This window comes from Ochotona curzoniae, unplaced genomic scaffold (assembly GCF_017591425.1).
Source record: "Ochotona curzoniae isolate NIBS_2020 unplaced genomic scaffold, NIBS_Ocur_1.0 contig_523, whole genome shotgun sequence".
In the NCBI taxonomy this organism is placed as follows: domain Eukaryota; kingdom Metazoa; phylum Chordata; class Mammalia; order Lagomorpha; family Ochotonidae; genus Ochotona; species Ochotona curzoniae.
Genome location: NW_024466459.1, coordinates 10,496,836 through 10,513,778, shown reverse-complemented (window position 1 = coordinate 10,513,778; position 16,943 = coordinate 10,496,836). Strand labels below are relative to the sequence as shown.

Below are 16,943 nucleotides of genomic sequence, written 5' to 3'. Positions count from 1 at the left end.
GTGGTCCGCGCCGCGCGCCCTGTGTCCGTCTGCGTCGCCGCCGTCGCCGCCCGCGCCCCCGCTCCGGTCTGTGGTGCAGCCGAGACCCGGCACCATGTCGCTGTCGCGCTCGGAGGAGATGCACCGGCTCACGGAGAATGTCTACAAGGTGAGTCCCCGGCGCGCACCCGGGCCGGCGGCCTCGGGGGAACGGGGGTGGTCTTCCCGGGGCAGCCAAGGACGGTCACAGGTGGTCGCGCCGCCCGCGTCCCGGCTCGGGGAGTGGAGGTGGGGGCGGCTCGGGCGCACCGCGCCTGGCAGAGGGGCGCGCGGGGGGCGGTTGGCGCCGGTGGCTTATGTAAGCGCGGGGGGGCGCGAGCACCTGTGTGGGAGGCCGGCGCCGCGCCCCGCGCCCCTGCGCTCCTGCGCCCCTCGGCTCTGCGCCCCTGGGCTCTGCGTCCCTCTGCTCTGCGCCCCTGCACTCCTGCGCCCCTCTGCTCTGCGCCCCTGCACTCCTGCGCCCCTCTGCTCTGCGCCCCTGCGCTCTGAGCTCCTGCGCTCCTGCGCCCCTCTGCTGTGCGCCCCTGCGCCCCTCTGCTGTGCGCCCCTGCGATCTGCGCCCCGCGCCCCTCTGCTCTGCTTTCCTTTGCTCTGCGCCCCGCTCTCCTGCGCCCCTCTGCGCCCCGAGTCCCTCCGCTGCCTGTGCCCGTGCGCCCCGCGCCCCGGAGCTGGCCATGCCCCCCGCGATGGCCCTGGGAACCGGCCGGGGCCGTGGGAGAGCGGGAGGCGAGCGGGCTCCGTGGTACGCAGCCGCCGTGTGCGGGCGAGCTTCCTGAATTATTAGTCATTAGTTCCCTGGCGACTCGCGTTCTGCCGCCAAAGCCACGAATCGGGAACTTCAGGGTGCGGGGCTGGAATCCTGTGGCGGCAGGGCGTTGGGGCTGGCCGACCCCTGCTGGACGGCTGGACACCCCTGCGCCGGGCGCCCGCCGCCCCGCTGCCTCCCCGTCCCTTCCGGGAGCCGCTCCCGGCCCAGGCATTCCCCCTGGCACTACCCGGCCGTGTTTGCCTTGGCAGGCCCGGCTGCTTGTCCCTGGCCCCGCTGAGTACCGTGCGAGAATGAAATGTTGGCTCGGTCCCCTCTCTGGAGGACTTTGACCCCGTTCCTGGTGGCTGCTTCCCCTGGGAGCGGGTCCCGGGGGATTTCATGAACACTGCCGGGGAGAGGAGCCCCGAGAGAGGGACGTGTGGGGGCCTGCTGTCCCGCGGGCCCCCCAGGACCCCTGCAGGCTGTCGGCGGGCCCTGGCCCGCTGAGGAGCCAGCAAACAGGTCAGGGCTCTCCTGGTCCTGGAGCTGAAACCAGTCAAGCCCTGGCTCCCGGGTGACACAGGGCCCCTGAGTGCTCCAGGCACCGTGCCGCTGGCCTCCGCCCTGCCCTGGCACGCGGGAGCTGTGAAAGCCTCAGGCCCCGGCGGGCAGCACAGCCCGAGTGGCCTCCGCCAGGTGCCAGCAGCTGGCTGGGCCCCGGTGGGCACGGAGTCAGGGCTGGTGTAATGGTGGACAGGGGCCAGGGCGGGCACGGGCTGCTCATCCTGCCCTTCTCCCACCTTGCCCAGGGGAGTGTTTGGGGCGCTAATGGGTTCAGACCCGTGCACAGTTCCACAGGGCTGAGCAACCACACCCCCAGGCAGGGAGGGGGGCCTCGCTGCTTCCAGCCTGGGCAGGGCAGGCTGGTCGGGAAGGCGGGAAGGTCTCAGCCTGGAGGGCCGTGGGGGCACTGCAAAGGGTCCTACTGTGTGTGGGCTGTGTGTGCAGAGCTGCTTGTGTGTGGGGGGGCTGTGTGTGTGGGTTGTGTGTGTGTGTATGGGCTCCGTGCAGAGCTGTATATGTGGGGGGCTGTGTGTGGGCTGTGTGCAGTGCTAAGTGTGGGCTGTGTGCAGTGCTGTGGGTGAGTTGTGTATGTGTGTGGGGGCTATGTATGTGTGTGAGCACATACGTGTGGCCATCGTGTGTGTGTATGTGTGTGGGGGGGTACTTTGTTCCTGGACATGTCTGGGGCTGGCCCCTGGGGTTGGGTTGGCCGTCCTGGGGCCTGCACGTTCCCCCGTCCCCCCTCTGTCCCCTGGCCTTACCCCGTTCCGTTTTGGCAGGAGGGTGTCTCTCAGGGGCAGTGAGGGCAGTTTTCGGGGTGCTGAGCCTGTGCTGACCAGGCCCTGCGACCTTTGGAGGGGTCAGCTTGCCACATGAGAACCAGGGTGTGCTGTGAGAGCAGGGGCTGCTGGGAGCCGCGCGCCTGCTGCCCGCTCAGGCCCAGCCTGTCCGGAAGTCCACTGCCTGTCCCCCTGCCATGGGCAGCAGGGAGGGCCGGTGTGGGGCCTGCTGCTTCCCAGCCCTGGGGTCAGGCTGGGGAGCTGAGACGCTGCGTGCCTGGTCCTGCTTGAGGTCGCCGCCCACCCCCCTGGGAGCAGGCGCCGTGGACAGGGCCACCCGTGCCACCCAGTCATCTGCGCGCCGGCCGTTGCAGGGGACGTGGCCCTCCAGTGCGGACGCCTCGTGAGCAGTGGGGCTACCAGGTACTGCTGCTGAGCTGGCCTCTGCCATCTTTCCTTGGTCTCTGGGTGCGTCGCGGCCTATCCTGCCAGTGCCTGTAACTGCCGGCGGAGTGCCAGCCGGCACCTTTCCCACCGCACCTTCACCGCCCCCGCCCCAGCCTGTGTGTGACACGTAGCGACAATGGCTGGAGTCGGCCCCATGTCACGGGCCTGGCTGCTACCTGCCTTGTGACACCAGAGCCCCAGAAGTGCTTGGTCGTCCCCTAGCTGGGACCCTCGTCCTGCCTGGTCCCCTACGGGCAGCCTGTAGGTGGATGCAGGGTGCAGTGTCCTGCCTGGAAAGGCAGGGAGGGGCCTTGTGGGTGCTTGCAAGCTGGGGTGGGGGTGCCACGCCTTCTGTCCTCCCCTCAGGGTTTGGCCGATGGGAGGTTCGCCTTGCACGCCGCGGTGGGCCTGCGCCTTCCTCCCCACACCCGAGTGACCCCACCTGCCTTGGTGCAGCCACTCACCCTGCAGGGGCCTGGGCAGCTTGTGCCATCTCTGTCGCCAGCCACACCTCGGGGGGAGGCCTGTCTGGGCTGTGGGCTGCCTGCCGGTGTGACCTGGTCTGACCTCCTTCCAGCCTGGCTGTGTGCCTTGCGCCGCAGGCTGGTGGGCAGGGACCCCCGAGGCTCTTACGCTGTGCGGTCCTGGGGGCAGGGCGGCACTTGGAGAAGGGCGACCAGCCAGACCAAGTGTCCTGTGGTTGCTGAAGTAGGGGTCCCAGTGTCGCTCGCTCAGGGTGTTAAGCCAAGAGTTAGGCGTACAGGAAGGCCCAGTTCATCTTGGAGTTTCAGCACGTGTGCAAAAACGAGTCCTGGCTGAGGGTCTGAGGTCCCCAGCCCAACATCCAGCCCCAAGCCGCGGTGCAACAGCCTGGCCGCTCCCACGGGGCGGGGGCCAGGGAACTGCTGCCTGGGGGGGCGTGGACCTGGGGTCCCTCTCGGAGTTCCCTCTGGCCAGGGCAGCTGTCTCTGGCAGAAGATTTCTTGTGTCTGTCAGCTTCCCTGCACGCCCACAGAGAGCCCCCATGCTGGGCGGGGGGAAGGAACCTTGCGGCCGGGCAGGGAGCCTGGTGCCCGAGCCAGCACAGAGTGGCACTCGTGGTGTGTGCTGGCACAGCCTGAGGTCTGCGGTGACCACCCTCGCCCTCGGGAGGCGCCAGCCCCCTTGCGGCTTGGTGTAGTTCCTGTCCCGTGGCTCCGGGCGCGTTTCCATTCCTGTGCCACCATGTCGTGAATAATCCAGCAGGACGATGGCGTGCTTCCTGGCACAGCGACAGCGTTGGGGAAGTGGCGGCCAGATTGTGGCCTGAGGGGCGGAACGTCCTCAGGAGCGGCGGCCTGCTGCAGCCCAGTGTCCTACCTGTGGGTCCGAGGCCAGCGGGAGGAGGGGCTGCCTCCCACCCGCTCCTCGGCTTCCTCTTCCTGCAGCGGGCCAGAGCTTGCCCCCAGGAAGAGGCGAGGCCGGCAGTTCCTGGGCCCTGCTGCTACAGGCAGGGCTGTCGGCTCTCAAGCCGGCCTCTCCAGCCTGCCCCGGCTGCCAGGTCTCCTCGGCGCCAGGGTCGGGCCACAGCCCGGAGGTGGGACATCGTGGCCATGCTGGCAGCCTGGCTCCCTCCCCTGTGGCCCCGGTGCTGCCGTCCCCGGGCGTGGCTGGCCTTGTCCAGGACCAGTGGCCACCTGCCACCCTGGTCACCCCGGAGACCCTGTCTGCAGACCCAGCCTGGGTCAGTGTGTCTGAGGGGCATGCATTTACCCACAGCGCCCAGCCTTGGGTGGGCACCTCCCAGCCTCATTGCAGCAACCAGCCCTGCCCATCCTGTGCCCCATCCTCAGGCTAGGCCACAGGCAGCTCCCACACCACGGAACCACGCTGTTATGTCACGATCAAGCAGCGCTGCCCGCACGCCTCCACCTGCAGGTGCCTCTTGAGGTGGAGTGGCTGGCGGTGAGGCCCATGGCCCAGGCACACAGGAGTGCGGGCAGGGCCTGATGGGGGGCTGCTGCCCCCGGGAGTTGGGCTGGTCAGTCCGTGGTGTGAAGGGCATGTGGCCAAGGTCTGGCTTCTAGCGTGGGGTACCTCCATACCCAGCCTTGCCAGGCGCTGTCACAGGCGTGACTATGGCCCTTGGGGTCATTGCCTAGGGATCAGACTGGAAGAAGCCAGCAAGGGGTGGGGGCACAGTGTAACAGGAGGACAGGGGCGTGGGAATTTGGGTGACCTGCGAGAGCCCAGTCTGAGTGGAACGGCTGCTCTGCCTCGCTGTGCTGGGACAAGGGACCAGCTGCGGCCACTTTGGACCATAGTCCCGCGGTGGTCTGGAGCAGACTGAGTGGGCAGGGGGCAGGGAAGGAGCCCCTGCTTGCTGCCCCCACATGCCCGTTAAACCCAGACACAGCCAAATGCAGCGGTGTCCCCATGGTCACACTGGAGTTGGAGCCGCTCCCTCGTGATGGGCTGGCCCTCTGCCCTCACAGACCCCCTGAGAGGCTGGGCTGTCCCTCTGCCCCATCCGCCCCCTGGCCTGCTGCCTGCACACCTCCGTACGAGTCCCACATGGCCGCCCTTCCTGAGGCGGGCCTCCACCCCGCAAGGCAGGGATCCTAAGGCTCGGAGTCCCTGGCTTGGGGTATAGTCTGGCCCTGCACACATTGGCTTAGGCACAGCTTGCTTCCCTGGGCTGGGCAAGGGTGTGGAGGGACCTGGGGGGCTGGGGGGGCAGAGGTGTCGGCATGCGGGTGCCTGACCTGTTTCCATCTTAGAACTGGGGTGTCTGTCCTAGGGGATCTTTCTGAATGGAATGAAGCCCTGTCTGGGGCTCAGCGAGTGCCACTCACGCCTGGCCCCTGGAGCGGTCAGGCCCTGCCGTGGACGCGGGTGCAGCCCCAGCTGAGCCTCTGCGTGTGTCCATGCCCTCTCCCGACCCCCAGAGTGCGTGCAGGGGAGGTGTGTGGGTGCCAGCAGCAGCGCCTGGAGAAGCTGTGCGTTACCCTCCCCCCGGGAGGGAGCATGGGGCACTGATGCCCCGTCCTCGCTGGAGGAGCTGGGAGCCAGTGAGGCAGCCACCCGCCTTCTCCTTGGTCCACGGGACCGCTGGGGGAGCAGTGACGTGCACCAGGGGACTCTGGAGGGCCCCCCAGGTGGGACTGGCTCCTTTTGAAGGGCGGGGGCGTCTCCAGGCTCAGGGTGCCTGGAGGTGATGGCGGAGCCGGAGAGGTGCCCTAGGCGGACAGTTGCCTATAAGTTGCCGTGTGTCACCTCTGCCAGCACTCAGCTGCAGGGGCCCCAGTGTGTGCAGGCCGTGGGCTGCCTGTGTGTCACCTGGAGACTGGCTAGCTGCCTCTGTGCCTCCCTTGGGCTCTGGGGGGCTCCCTGCCTGTCTCCTGGCCCAGCTGTCGGGCATCTGTGGCACACATGCCTGCCACTGGGGCCTCGAGCGCAGACCTGCATGGCTCGCGGCCCACCAACATGGTCACAGGCAGAGGAGTCCACCCAGGCCAGTGTGCCCCGTGGCCAGAATCTAACAGGCTCCAGACCCCTTTTGCCCTGTGCCTGTGTGACCACCCAGCCCTGGTTCGGAGGCCTGCATGGTGCCCCTGCCCCCTTGCGTATACCCCTGGAGCACCAGGCACCCTTCCTGGCCGTCCCTTCCCAGGGTGGGCATGGCCTGGGGAGTCTAACGTCTGTCTGGGCTGTTGGCCAAAGTCCAGCCTGCCCTGGGCAGCCGGAGAGGTTGGGCAGGATTCCATCCGAGTCCTCCTCCAAGCACGGCCAGCCCCGGGATCCTCCTGGGCTGGGGCTGGCCGTGGGCGGCGCGGGTCGAGCTGGTAGCGGTCCCGTTCGGCTGTTGTTTGTGGTGCCTGGTTTTACGCCTTGTAATTAAAACGTTGATTTGGCTTTGGCGGCGGAATCTGAGAGCTGCTGATGCTGGCACGAGACGGCCAGCAGCCGGGCAGACGGCGCGGAGCCCGCAGGACGTAAGAGGACGGCTGTCACCAGGCGTTGGCCTGCAGCCGTGGCCCCCATGCCAGCACCACCTGCTCTGCGTGAGCCCCTGGGCTCCGTCTGTCTCGGCCTCAAGGCACAGATGTGCACTGAGGCCTGGGGGCTGGGGCCAAGGGCAGACCTGGGGCTGGATCCTGGGCATGCCTGCCTGGCTCATGGGCTCCCCGAGAAATGAGCCCCACAGGACCGTGCCCTGCAATGCCTTTTTTTTTTTTTAATTTTAAGGTGTATTTGTAAATCTGATTTTCCAATAATAACAGAGAAGTGGAGAGACAGAAAGATCTTCCATCTGCTGGTTCTCTCCCCAAGTAGCCAGGCAGCTGAGCAACTCTGAAGCCAGGAGCCCAGAGCTTCTCCCAGGTCTCCCACGTGGGTGCAGGGTCCCAAGGCTTTGGGCCGTCCTCACTGCTTTCCCAGGCCACAGGCAGGGAGCTGGATGGGAAGTGGAGCAGCCGGGACTCGAACTGGTGCCCGTATGGCATCCTGGTGGTTGTAAATCAAGGCTGTGGTCATTAGGGCCTGGAACACCTGGGCCTGGAACACCTTTTATTTTTCTATTTTAAATTGTTTTTTTTATGAAAGATTGTTAATGTGTTTGAAAGGCAGAGAGATCTTTTATGCACTGGTTCACTCCTGAAATACTCACCATGACTGGGGCCTGCCAAAGGCGAAGCCAGGAGCGCCATGCAGGTCTCCCGCATGGGCACAGGGCTGTGAGCACTCGGCCCGTGTCGTCCCAGGCACATCAGTAGGGGCTGGATGGGAGGTGGAGCACACGGGCTTCAAGCTGGCGCCCCGGGCTGTCTGCGCTGTGCCGCCACGCGGGCCTGTGACATTCTTCCATCTCGGCTTCTTCTAGACCATCATGGAGCAGTTCAACCCCAGCCTGCGGAACTTCATCGCCATGGGGAAGAACTACGAGAAGGCCCTGGCAGGTACGAGTGCGCGCCTGGTGCCCGTGAGCCCGGCTGGCAGCTCCTGTCGCTGTGCAGCACGAGGTGGCAGCCGGAAGCAGAGCTTTCAGGAGTCGGTCCTGTGGTCACCTGCACCCTGGGGCGTGGGCCGTGGCAGCTTTGGCTTTACCTCCCAGAGGGTGCGGGGGAGGGTTGGTGGCATCACCTTGGCCGCTGGCACGGGGCGTCTGGCTCGCTGTGTGGCACCCACGGGCCGGGTCCTGCTACCGGGCCTTCCTGGGCCTGAGCACAGCCCTGAGCCAGCCCCTGCAGCGGGTGGGCTGCAGCCAGAGGCCAGGCCACTCAGCTCTTGGCTTTCTCCGGCTGTCACCCCCACGGCCCTCCAACACTCTCGGCCAAGCGGACGCAGCTTCTGAACAGAAGGGAAGGGAGCCTGGCCCGGCGGTGGGGGTCCTTGATGGTTGATGAGCAGCTGCTGTAGTGGCCCGGTTGGGTCTGGGGCCACCCAGGGTGGAAAGTTCCATGAGGCTGCACCCAGGGGAGTTGGGTGACTGTGATGGCCACTCTCCTGGGGCCTCCCCTGGTGGGGGACACGGTGCTGCATGGACTGGGCCCCGGCTTCTTTCGGACCCTCAGGTCTCCGTTGAGGGCTGGGCAACTTCCTCTCTGCTGCCTTCCTGCGTCGTGGGGGCTGGGTCCAGACCCCCTCTCTGGTTCTAGCTCTTTGATACTGGCCCTGCTTCCTTCCCCGGCATCCTGGCGAGGCCGGGCTGCAGGGATGGGGCTCTCCTCCCTCTTCCTGTTTCCTGGCCGTCCCTTGGGACGGAGTGCTGTGCGGGTCCGCCCTGGCTGCGGTGGCGTCCCTGGTGCCAGGAGCCTCCCGGCAGCTGTGTTCAAGCTATGGGGACGGACGGGACCTTGTGTCCCAGAGCAGACCCGATGGTGTCAGTCAGTGCGACACAGCCCCAGATGCACGCCCCTCAGGCCTTCGGTCCCACACAGGACAGGCCCCTGGGCAGCGTCTCTCCCTCCTGGAGCCTGAGGCCGGGTGGCGAGGTGTTTGCCAGATTTGGGGCAGCTGCAGCCCCGGGAGGGGGGGCCTAGGAGTCTGCAGCAAGCCACAGTGCCCACCCCAACCTAAGGAGGCTCCTGTGGGGTATGCCTTCAGCCCCTCCCCTGGTACTCCCCTCCCAAGGCCAGGAGCCATTTGGGGACCCCACTCCCCTAGGAGGCCAGCCTGGCCCAGCTGCTGCCTAGATGCTGTGTCTGTCGCAGGGTGCTCATCCCCATTGAGAGGAGCCTGGCACTGAGGCCCCAGCAGCTGCAGGCCAGCACCAGGCACCAGACACTGGGCACAGTACCCCTTGGGTGGCTTGAGGGGAGCAGGGAGGCCTTGGCTTGCTGGGGGCTGTGCAGACAGAGGCTGGTACAACGTCCTCTGGTTGCAGGGTGCCCACTTGGAAGGAGGTGACACCCCCTTCCCTGTCCTCACAGGTGTGACGTTCGCTGCCAAAGGCTACTTCGATGCCCTGGTGAAGATGGGGGAGCTGGCCAGCGAGAGTCAGGGCTCCAAGGAGCTGGGTAAGGTTCCTGGTGGAGCGTGCCGTCCCATAGGTCGGGGCTTTTGTCTGTGTGGTCCTTGGGTGGGAGTGGCAGCTGCTTAAAATGGCCCCAGCCCTGTGAGCTACCGAGGCAACGAGGGGTGCCTCCAGCTTGGGGAGCCCAGGCTGCTGCCCACCTTCCAGGGCCACCCACCAGCATACACGGTAGCAAAGTGGGCACAGCCACATGGGCAGGTGTCCAGGGCAGGCTGTCGGCAGCTGGTACGGGAACACCCTGGACGGTCAGACCGCAGGGCAGCAGGGAGATATGGGATCGCTCCCTACTGCGAGCAGGACGCCAAACAGACGACCCAGCTGCTTCCATGTCCAGCAACCCAGGGCCTGGCCAGGACCCTGACACTGTGGTCAGTTGCCATCTGGGGCAGAGAGGCGCAGACTGGCTGTCAGCGGGGACATGGGACGGGCCGAGCGCTGCATTAGTGCCCCTGGCCTTGGACCACAGAGCACTGAGCTGTGGCCCGTGAGCTCCTGGCTTGGAGTGGGGGCTGGGGGTGGGCAGCCAGGACACCACATGCAGATGCGCAGGCGGAAACAGGTCACGGTGGCAGAATGGGCACACACCCTGTTCTGTTGTGGTTTTCCTGGGGACTGCCCTGGGCTGGTGCTGACCGGCAGGGCCACCAACCCTCAAACCCATCACACAATGAGCCTGCGATGGGAGGCCGTGGGCCCGGGAGCGAGCCTGCCGTGGGAGGCCGTGGGTCTGGAGCGAGCCTGCCGTGGGTTTATAGTTCTCACCTGGGCCAGGTCCAGTTCATGGGTCATACCCAGCAGGCTGAGCTCCTGCAGAGGGTGACCCCGTTGGGTGCCCGGGAGGAGGCTGTGGCTCTTGGCAGCCCACGGGGACCTGAGGGCTGACACCCTGGGTGCGGTCTCAGGTGGACCATGGCCAGTCACGTGTGCCTGGGTGGTCAGGGCTCTCCTGTGAGGCTAGTGCTGCTGCTTGTGTTCCTGCACGCGGGACCACCCTCACCCCCAGGGCCATTTCCTGGCATTCACTGCTCTGTGTCTCCATGGGTGGATAGCACCAGGTCCTCCGTATCTGGGTGCGTGCTCCCTGGAGCAGGTCTGGGGTTCGTGGTTCTGTGCCCCCCGAAGGTGCTGTCCTCAGGGCTTGGGTGTAGTGGGCTTGGCAGACCCCACGTGTGCTGCACAAGGTGGTGGGCTCTACGTGTGTGCCTCAGGAGCCCCAGCTCTGTCCAGGCCGTGGACCTGCCCAGCCCAGACGGGCCTGTCGGGGCAGCTGGGGACCCTATGGCCAAGGTGCTGTGGAAGTGGGGTCTGCCATGTCTGCTCCTGTCGGTCTGCACGTACAGCCTCGCTGCTTCGCTTCTGGGTCCGTGGCTGGGTAGGGGGCCCCCGCTTCTGGGTCCGTGACTGGCTGCTGGGGCCCCCGCTTCTGGGTCCGTGGCTGGGTGGGGGGCCCCCACTTCTGGGTCCGTGACTGGCTGCCGGGGCCCCCGCTTCTGGGTCCGTGGCTGGGTGGGGGCCCCCGCTTCTGGGTCCGTGGCTGGGTGGGGGGCCCCCACTTCTGGGTCCGTGACTGGCTGCCGGGGCCCCCGCTTCTGGGTCCGTGGCTGGGTGGGGGGCCCCCGCTTCTGGGTCCGTGGCTGGGTGTGGGGCCCCCGCTTCTGGGTCCGTGGCTGGGTGTGGGGCCCCCGCTTCTGTGTCCGTGATACTCACTTTTGTTTCCTTCTGCGCTCTGCTCTGACACTAAGCTGGGCCTGGCCAGGGCGGGCCCAGACTTTCCAGGACAGAGCTGGTCCTGTAAGGCCGTGGGAGTTAGGGAGACACGGGCCAGGGTCTCGCTGGGCAAAGGAGCGAGTGGCCGTGGCTCGCGGGGTGGGTCGAGCTGCTGGGTCTCGCTGGACAGGGGAGCGAGTGGCCGTGGCTCGCGGGGTGGGTCTTGCTGCCTGCACAGCTGTCTTCCTGGTGGGTGTTGCCTTCCCGACTGTCTCACTGTTAGTGTTTTGCTTGGGGCCAACTCTGCTTTCCTCCGTGACTTCCTGTGGGCAGTCCAGGCAGTGCTGGGCCCAGGTCAGCTGCTGGTGCCTGGCTCCGGGAGGGGTGCAGTGCCCCTGCTAGCAGAGTCCTCAGGGGAGGGGCGGGCCAGTCGGGCAGAGGGGCTCCACCTTGACACAGACGCCCCCACTCCCTCTGAGACCTGCCTGCCTGGGCCCCTGGGTGCTCCTCTGCCGCCTCTCCTGCCAGACCCTGTCCCCGCCCACACCGCCGGCTGGGCTCCCACGGTAAAGGACAGCAAGGACGGGGGTCCCAGCAGCAGTCCTGTCCCCCAGGACAGCCAGGCTGAGGCCAGAGCCCTGCCTCGAGCCAGGAGTACTCCAGGCAGGCGTCCCCGCTTCCGGGCGGGCCCACGGAATCCCTGCTTCCATAAGCAGCCACTTCTCCGACGAGTCAGCAGGAGGCTGAGAGGCTGCGCCACATCTGCCTTTGGTCCCGCTGGCCTCTCTGTGCCTGCAGTGCCAGCGGGCGTTGCTCCCCGCGGAAGGGGCACGCAGAGGGCACAGCGGCGCTGGCCTGCAGCCAGGGTCCCTCCCAGGCCTCCCCCCGGGAGTCCTCCCTGTTGAGCGGGGGCGGTGCCTGCTCCCCAGCCTCCTCCGAGCCTACCAGTGCTGTCCCTGCCCAGGCTTGCCCGCACGTTCATTGCCAGGGAGTCCTGCTGCCGCAGCCTCTGTGACCCAGGCTCCCCGTGTACACACCGGGTTCCTGGCTCCGGGCACCCCCGTGCCTGTGGGCATGGGAGCTAGAACTGAGTGCTCGCCCCCACTCCCTGGGCCTGTCCCACCTGCTGGCACCCATCTGTAGCCCAGGGCCTATGGGGCGAGTGTGGGGCGGTACTCCTGGGCTCCCGCACACTGCTGGCCTGGATATGTTTGTGTCCCCGTCCCAGGTGCAGCTCTGCCGAGAGCCCTGGGCCCCTCGGAAGGCCTTGGTCTCTCCTGGGAGAGGTGTTTGGTCCGCTTGTTTATGACCTAGGGCATGTGTGTGCTTGCCTGGCATGCCCCGGAGCTCCGTGCTGGGCGCAGCCGCAGAGCAGGGTGCTGGCTGCAGGTGCCAGCGTCCCCACCCAGAGCTGTGGGCTGGACTCGGTCACTGAGTCACTGAATCCAGGTGCAGCCCAGTGGCAGCCGTCCACACCCTGCCCTGGCATGGGGAGCCGGGAAGCATTCCAGCGGCCAGCCTCGGGGGGACAGCCCCGTGGGGCCGGGTGACTTCCGTTCCACCTTGCAGGCACAGGGAGGCCCCGTCCCATCCCCTGGGCTCCTGCTGGCTTGCCTGTCCTCTGACCAGCAGTGAGGCTGGGCTGGTGGTCTGGCTGGCCTGGGCAAAGCCCTCAGCCCTGGCATGATGCAGGCAACGGCTCTGGCCCTTCCCCGGGGCGTCTGTCAGAGGTGGCACTTGCCATCAGACCTTAACGACAGGGCTGGCATTGGGACACCACGTGAAGGCCTTAATTAGGGTCACATGAAGGGGGTGAGCTGGTTTCTCATTGTCCTGGGGTGACGGGTGGCAGGCTGGGCCGCCTGACCAGGGCCTGGGCTCGGGGCGGCCAGCACTGGCCACCCCATGTAGCCCTTGTCATGGGAGAGAGATTAACGGGTGCCGTGATTGGATCTGCTGGGCTCTGGGTCACGGCTCAGTGTCCTGCCGCTTGGCAGGTGTGGCGGGAGGTGGACCGCCAGCCGGGCTGCTGGCCGCTGCCTCGGAGCCTGGCTTCTGCCTGGGAGGAAATGAGGAACCCTCTGTGGGCAGGCGCGCCGGCCTCTCCCTGCAGGTGAGTGGGTGGGGCGCCGGCCGGATTGCCCAGGGCCGGGGCCTGCTGCTGTGACACTGTTCAATTGCCTCTCCCGGCTCTGGAGGTGCAAGCATGGCATGGCAGCCTGGTGGGGCGGCAGCCAGCACCTGTGTCCCATGAGGCCAGGGCAGGCCTGAGGGAGTGTCCCCAGGGAGGGTTGATGGCCACCGCGCAGCTGATGTGAGGCATGGAGGGGCTTGCCTGGCAGAGGCTGCCATGCCAATGCCAAAGCCTCAAGTGACACTTGGCAAGCCCTGGCAAAACAGCCCTCAGGGGTCTGCCCAGCCTGGCCGCCAGCAGGACTGAAGGTGGGGCAGTCAGCTCCCAGCAGGATGCCCCTGTGCAGCCCCTTCTTCCCCAGCTCCTAACCTCCCACTGCTGCTGCGGAGTCACTGCCTCAAGTCTGCAGAGGAAGCCTGTGTGAGCTGCAGCTCCTGGGTCTAGGGTGCAGGTAGGGGCCAGCCAGGGTGCTGGGCCCAGGGGTGCAGGTGGGGACCAGCCAGGGTGCTGGGCCCAGGGGTGCAGGTGGGGACCAGCCGGGGTGCTGGGCCCAGGGGTGCAGGTGGGGACCAGCCGGGGTGCTGGGCCCAGGGGTGCAAGTGGGGTCAACTGGGACCCTCGCAGGGGTGTCTGTGGTCCCAAGCGTGCCCTTAAGCTCCGCTGTGGCATTCTGACCCTTTCCATCCTTTGAGTCACGTGGTTTGCAGTGTGGTATAGGAAGCACCGTGGGTTGGGCTGGCCCCCCTCCGGTTCCCTCGTGGGGCTGAGCGGTCAGCGGACCCTGGTCATGCAGTCTTGAGCATGTTGTGTGCACTGGAAGTGTGTCATGCTCACACACGTAGCATGCGGCTGAGGTAGCCTACACGTGTGCGCAGATGCTGACTCTCCGGGGCCCGTGCTGAGCTGGCCACGCCTCGTGTGCCCATGGCGTCTCCGTGGAGTGCTGGGGGACGATGGGCAGGGCATGGTGGCCAGCAGGGAGGCGTGCACACAACAGTGGCCACCCGTACCTTCCCACTCTGTCCTTGACTCCCAAGGTGGGCTCCTGGGGCCCTGGGACTGGCTCAGCGTCCTCTGGCTCGGCCCTCTGGGTGACTGCTCTGACACTGGGGTGAGAGAAGGACCGGATGCAGGGGTGACCGGCCTCTTGTCTCCTCCCGGCGTGGTCCCTGGCGTCGGAGGCTTGCTTGTTGACACAACACGAGCGCCAAGTGGCTCCTGGGACCTGGCGCTGTGCAGCACAACACGGCCCTACGCAGCCCGGCTGCGGCTGTCGCCATGGCAATGGGGCGGCACGGCCATTGATTTTCCTGTGGGTTCTTGGCGGCCTTGTCCTGCTCTGCCTCTGCGGTGGAGGGGAGGAACGCTGGGGGCTGGGGCCGGGGTGGCTCCTCAGCTCGGGCCGCAGCCCTGTGCCACTGAGCTCTCGGAACGGCCTTTCCCTGGAGGAGTAGTGCTGTGGGTATCTGCTTCAGAAGTCTCCGGAAGGGTACGTGTTTCACGGCCAAGTGTGAGCCGCTGACACTTGGCCCGTGGCCCGCGGAAAGAAGGGTCAGTGTGCTGGCGTCTACGGAAACCACAGCAAAAACCCCGAAGCGAGTGTGCTGCCTGCAGTGTCCGCCGAGCGTCGGGGAACAACGCCCTGGGCCAGCTGGCCCCCCACCTGCAGGGTCAGCGTCGGGCCCTCCCCTGGGGGCTCTGCACCTACAGCCCTGGGGAGTGGGGCCTGAGGGTGGCCTGTGGCCGAGACAGGACCCTGCTCGCAGCCTGTAGGGGCCGCAGTCGGGGACAGAGCTGGGACGGTGGAGCCCACACCGGCCTGCAGGAACCTGTCCCCACTGCCACACGAGGTGGCCTGACTGACCCAGCCCAGGCCAGAGCAGAGGGCTTCTCGCTGGCAGGCTGTGGGCAAGCCTTGTGCCCTCGGGTCCAGCCGAAGCTCTGCGTCGTCCGGCCCTGTGACCAGGAGCGCCAGCCTGCGGCTCCTGGAGATGACTCCCGAGCTGTGGCGTTTCTGTGACTTGCAGAGGGTGGGGGGCCATAGCAGAGACTGCCCTTCCATGAGACCCTGGGTTCTGAAGCCACCGTGGCTGCCAGGGGATCACCCATGAGGTGAACATGAGCTCGCTGACCTGCTGTGCCCCTCCTCCCTTGGGAGCCGTACAGTTGGGGGGGTCAGGCCTAGGACCTCAGTGCACCTGCCCAGGCCGTGTGGAGCCTTCGCCGGCTCACCGCCCCCACTGCTCCTGGGGCTCTGGGAGACAGCAGAGGCTGCTATGTTCTCAAGGATGGGTTCTGGGCTCAGGGTGGGTGTGGGTGCCGGGCTCAGGGCATGCGTGGGTGCGTGTGCTCTGGGCTCCAGCTTAGCTGTGTTTGAGGTGGTAGGGATTTGTGGCTCAGGGAGTTGTTCAGAAGGCCCCTGTGGCTGACTGCAGGAACTGGGGTTCAGCTGTAGGACTCCTGACACCCCACGCTTCCAGCAGCTGCTAGTCCTGGCGTGTGTGCCGAGCTCAGCCCATGGCGTTCACCAGCTCCCGTGAGCTCGCAGCGTGGACCTCTGTGGGAGTGGGGCCCCCTGCTGCTAACGAGTGTGGGACTCTTGCACCCCCCCCCGTCTTTGTCAGGCCATTTCTCACGACCGAGGGACCCAGGGGTGCAAGAGCATGGCCGTGCTCTGACAGGGGCATGCCATCCAGTGAGCCAGCCGCCTCATTCCCATCACAGTGCCCCGGCCTCCCCCAGCTAGAGCGCCACACAGCCTCCTGCCAGCTGCAGCCCGGGGCTGGGGGCAGCTTGGCCAACCTCTGCCCTGCCCATCTCCCAGACTCGCCCTCTCTTCACTGCTAGCCACTGGCTGTCGATCAGAGCCTGCGTCTGTCCCCAGGGGCTGGCGGGGGGCTCTGGCCCCTGGGACACAGAGTTGGGGAGCAGGTGGCACCTCAGCGCCCACCGCAAAGCCTCACGCGGCTCAGAAAGTGAGTGTGAGTGTGTGCAGTGAGTGTGCTGGGTTTGGCATGCAGTGTGAGTGTGGAGGGTGGGTGTGAGCGGTGTATGGGATCACAGGCACACGTGTGGTGCGTGGTGGTGCCTGGTGCTGGCGCCTGGGAAGTGGTAGGTGCGTCCCCGGCCTCCTCGTGATGGGTCATGAGCTGGCCAGCAGAGCTGAGTACAGTCACCCAGTGACTTCACGCTCATCAAAGCGGGCACCTTAGGTGTGGCCTGGGCTCAGCCTCCTGGCCCTGCCAACTAGTCCTCTTCCTGGTGCTCGCTTAGGGGGCGGGTCCTGGACTGGGGAGCTGACTCCCTGCTTGTCTGTCCTGCCACGCCCTGCCCGCTGTGCCTGTCAACAGAGGTCCTTAAGGGCCACCCCACTGACAACCCCTCAGAGGGGTCCCTGAAGCCCCCGCCCCCCTGTGATGGGCCACATCCCACGTCACAGAGCCCACCAGATGGTAGTCCTGGGCCCCTAAGCTTGAGCAGGGCCACGTTCCTCAGGGATCTGTCCAGTAGACCAGGGCAGCCAGGGCGAGCGCTGACCGAGTAGGCCTGCCTGGAGTGCGTGTCGGCCCTGCCTGCTGCCTCCTGTGCGCTGCCTGAAGCTCTCACCCTATACCTGCTTCCGCTCCCAGGTGGCAGGCATGCCCGGGCTGCCCGGGAACCCCTGCTAGGCACCAAGGGGCTCACTGGGGCCTCTGGTGTTGAGAGTGTGTCTGGAGCCTGCAGCGGGAGGAGCAGGTGGTACTGTGGGCTAGGCTGCCACGAAGCGGCCTGGGAAGGAAGCCCCAGAGGAAGGCTCGAGTGGCTGCGTCCCTGGGTCAGAGCTCCTGGCCTCAGCTTCACCGGGCCGCTGGGGAATGGACTCAGAGATGGACAGTGTCCAGACTCTGTCCCCCAACTTTTAGAAGAATAAATCCTTCAAAAACCCTGAGGAAGAGTTGGGGAGTGGCCAGGGCCGGAAGAGGCTGCTGCCACTGGCTCCACGGAACTGGGGGCTGCGCTGGGTCAGCCAGG

At 66.7% G+C, this 16,943-nt stretch overlaps 1 protein-coding gene across 11 annotated transcripts in view; it reads left to right on the top strand.

Annotated features, from left to right (window-relative positions):
- Nucleotides 1-16,943, top strand: part of BAIAP2 (BAR/IMD domain containing adaptor protein 2) — a 35,926-nt gene continuing 18,983 nt past the window's right edge. For 7 of the 11 annotated variants that reach the window (XM_040989792.1, XM_040989799.1, XM_040989798.1 and 4 more), the window contains exons 1-3: nucleotides 23-148; nucleotides 7,439-7,514; nucleotides 8,988-9,074. In XM_040989792.1, coding sequence (XP_040845726.1) covers nucleotides 95-148; nucleotides 7,439-7,514; nucleotides 8,988-9,074 — 217 coding nt within the window. In that variant the 5' untranslated portion in view covers nucleotides 23-94. Of the gene's footprint in view, nucleotides 149-7,438; nucleotides 7,521-8,957; nucleotides 9,075-16,943 lie in introns of all 11 variants that reach the window. The other 4 variants (XM_040989794.1, XM_040989803.1, XM_040989795.1 and 1 more) reach the window with 4 other exon arrangements.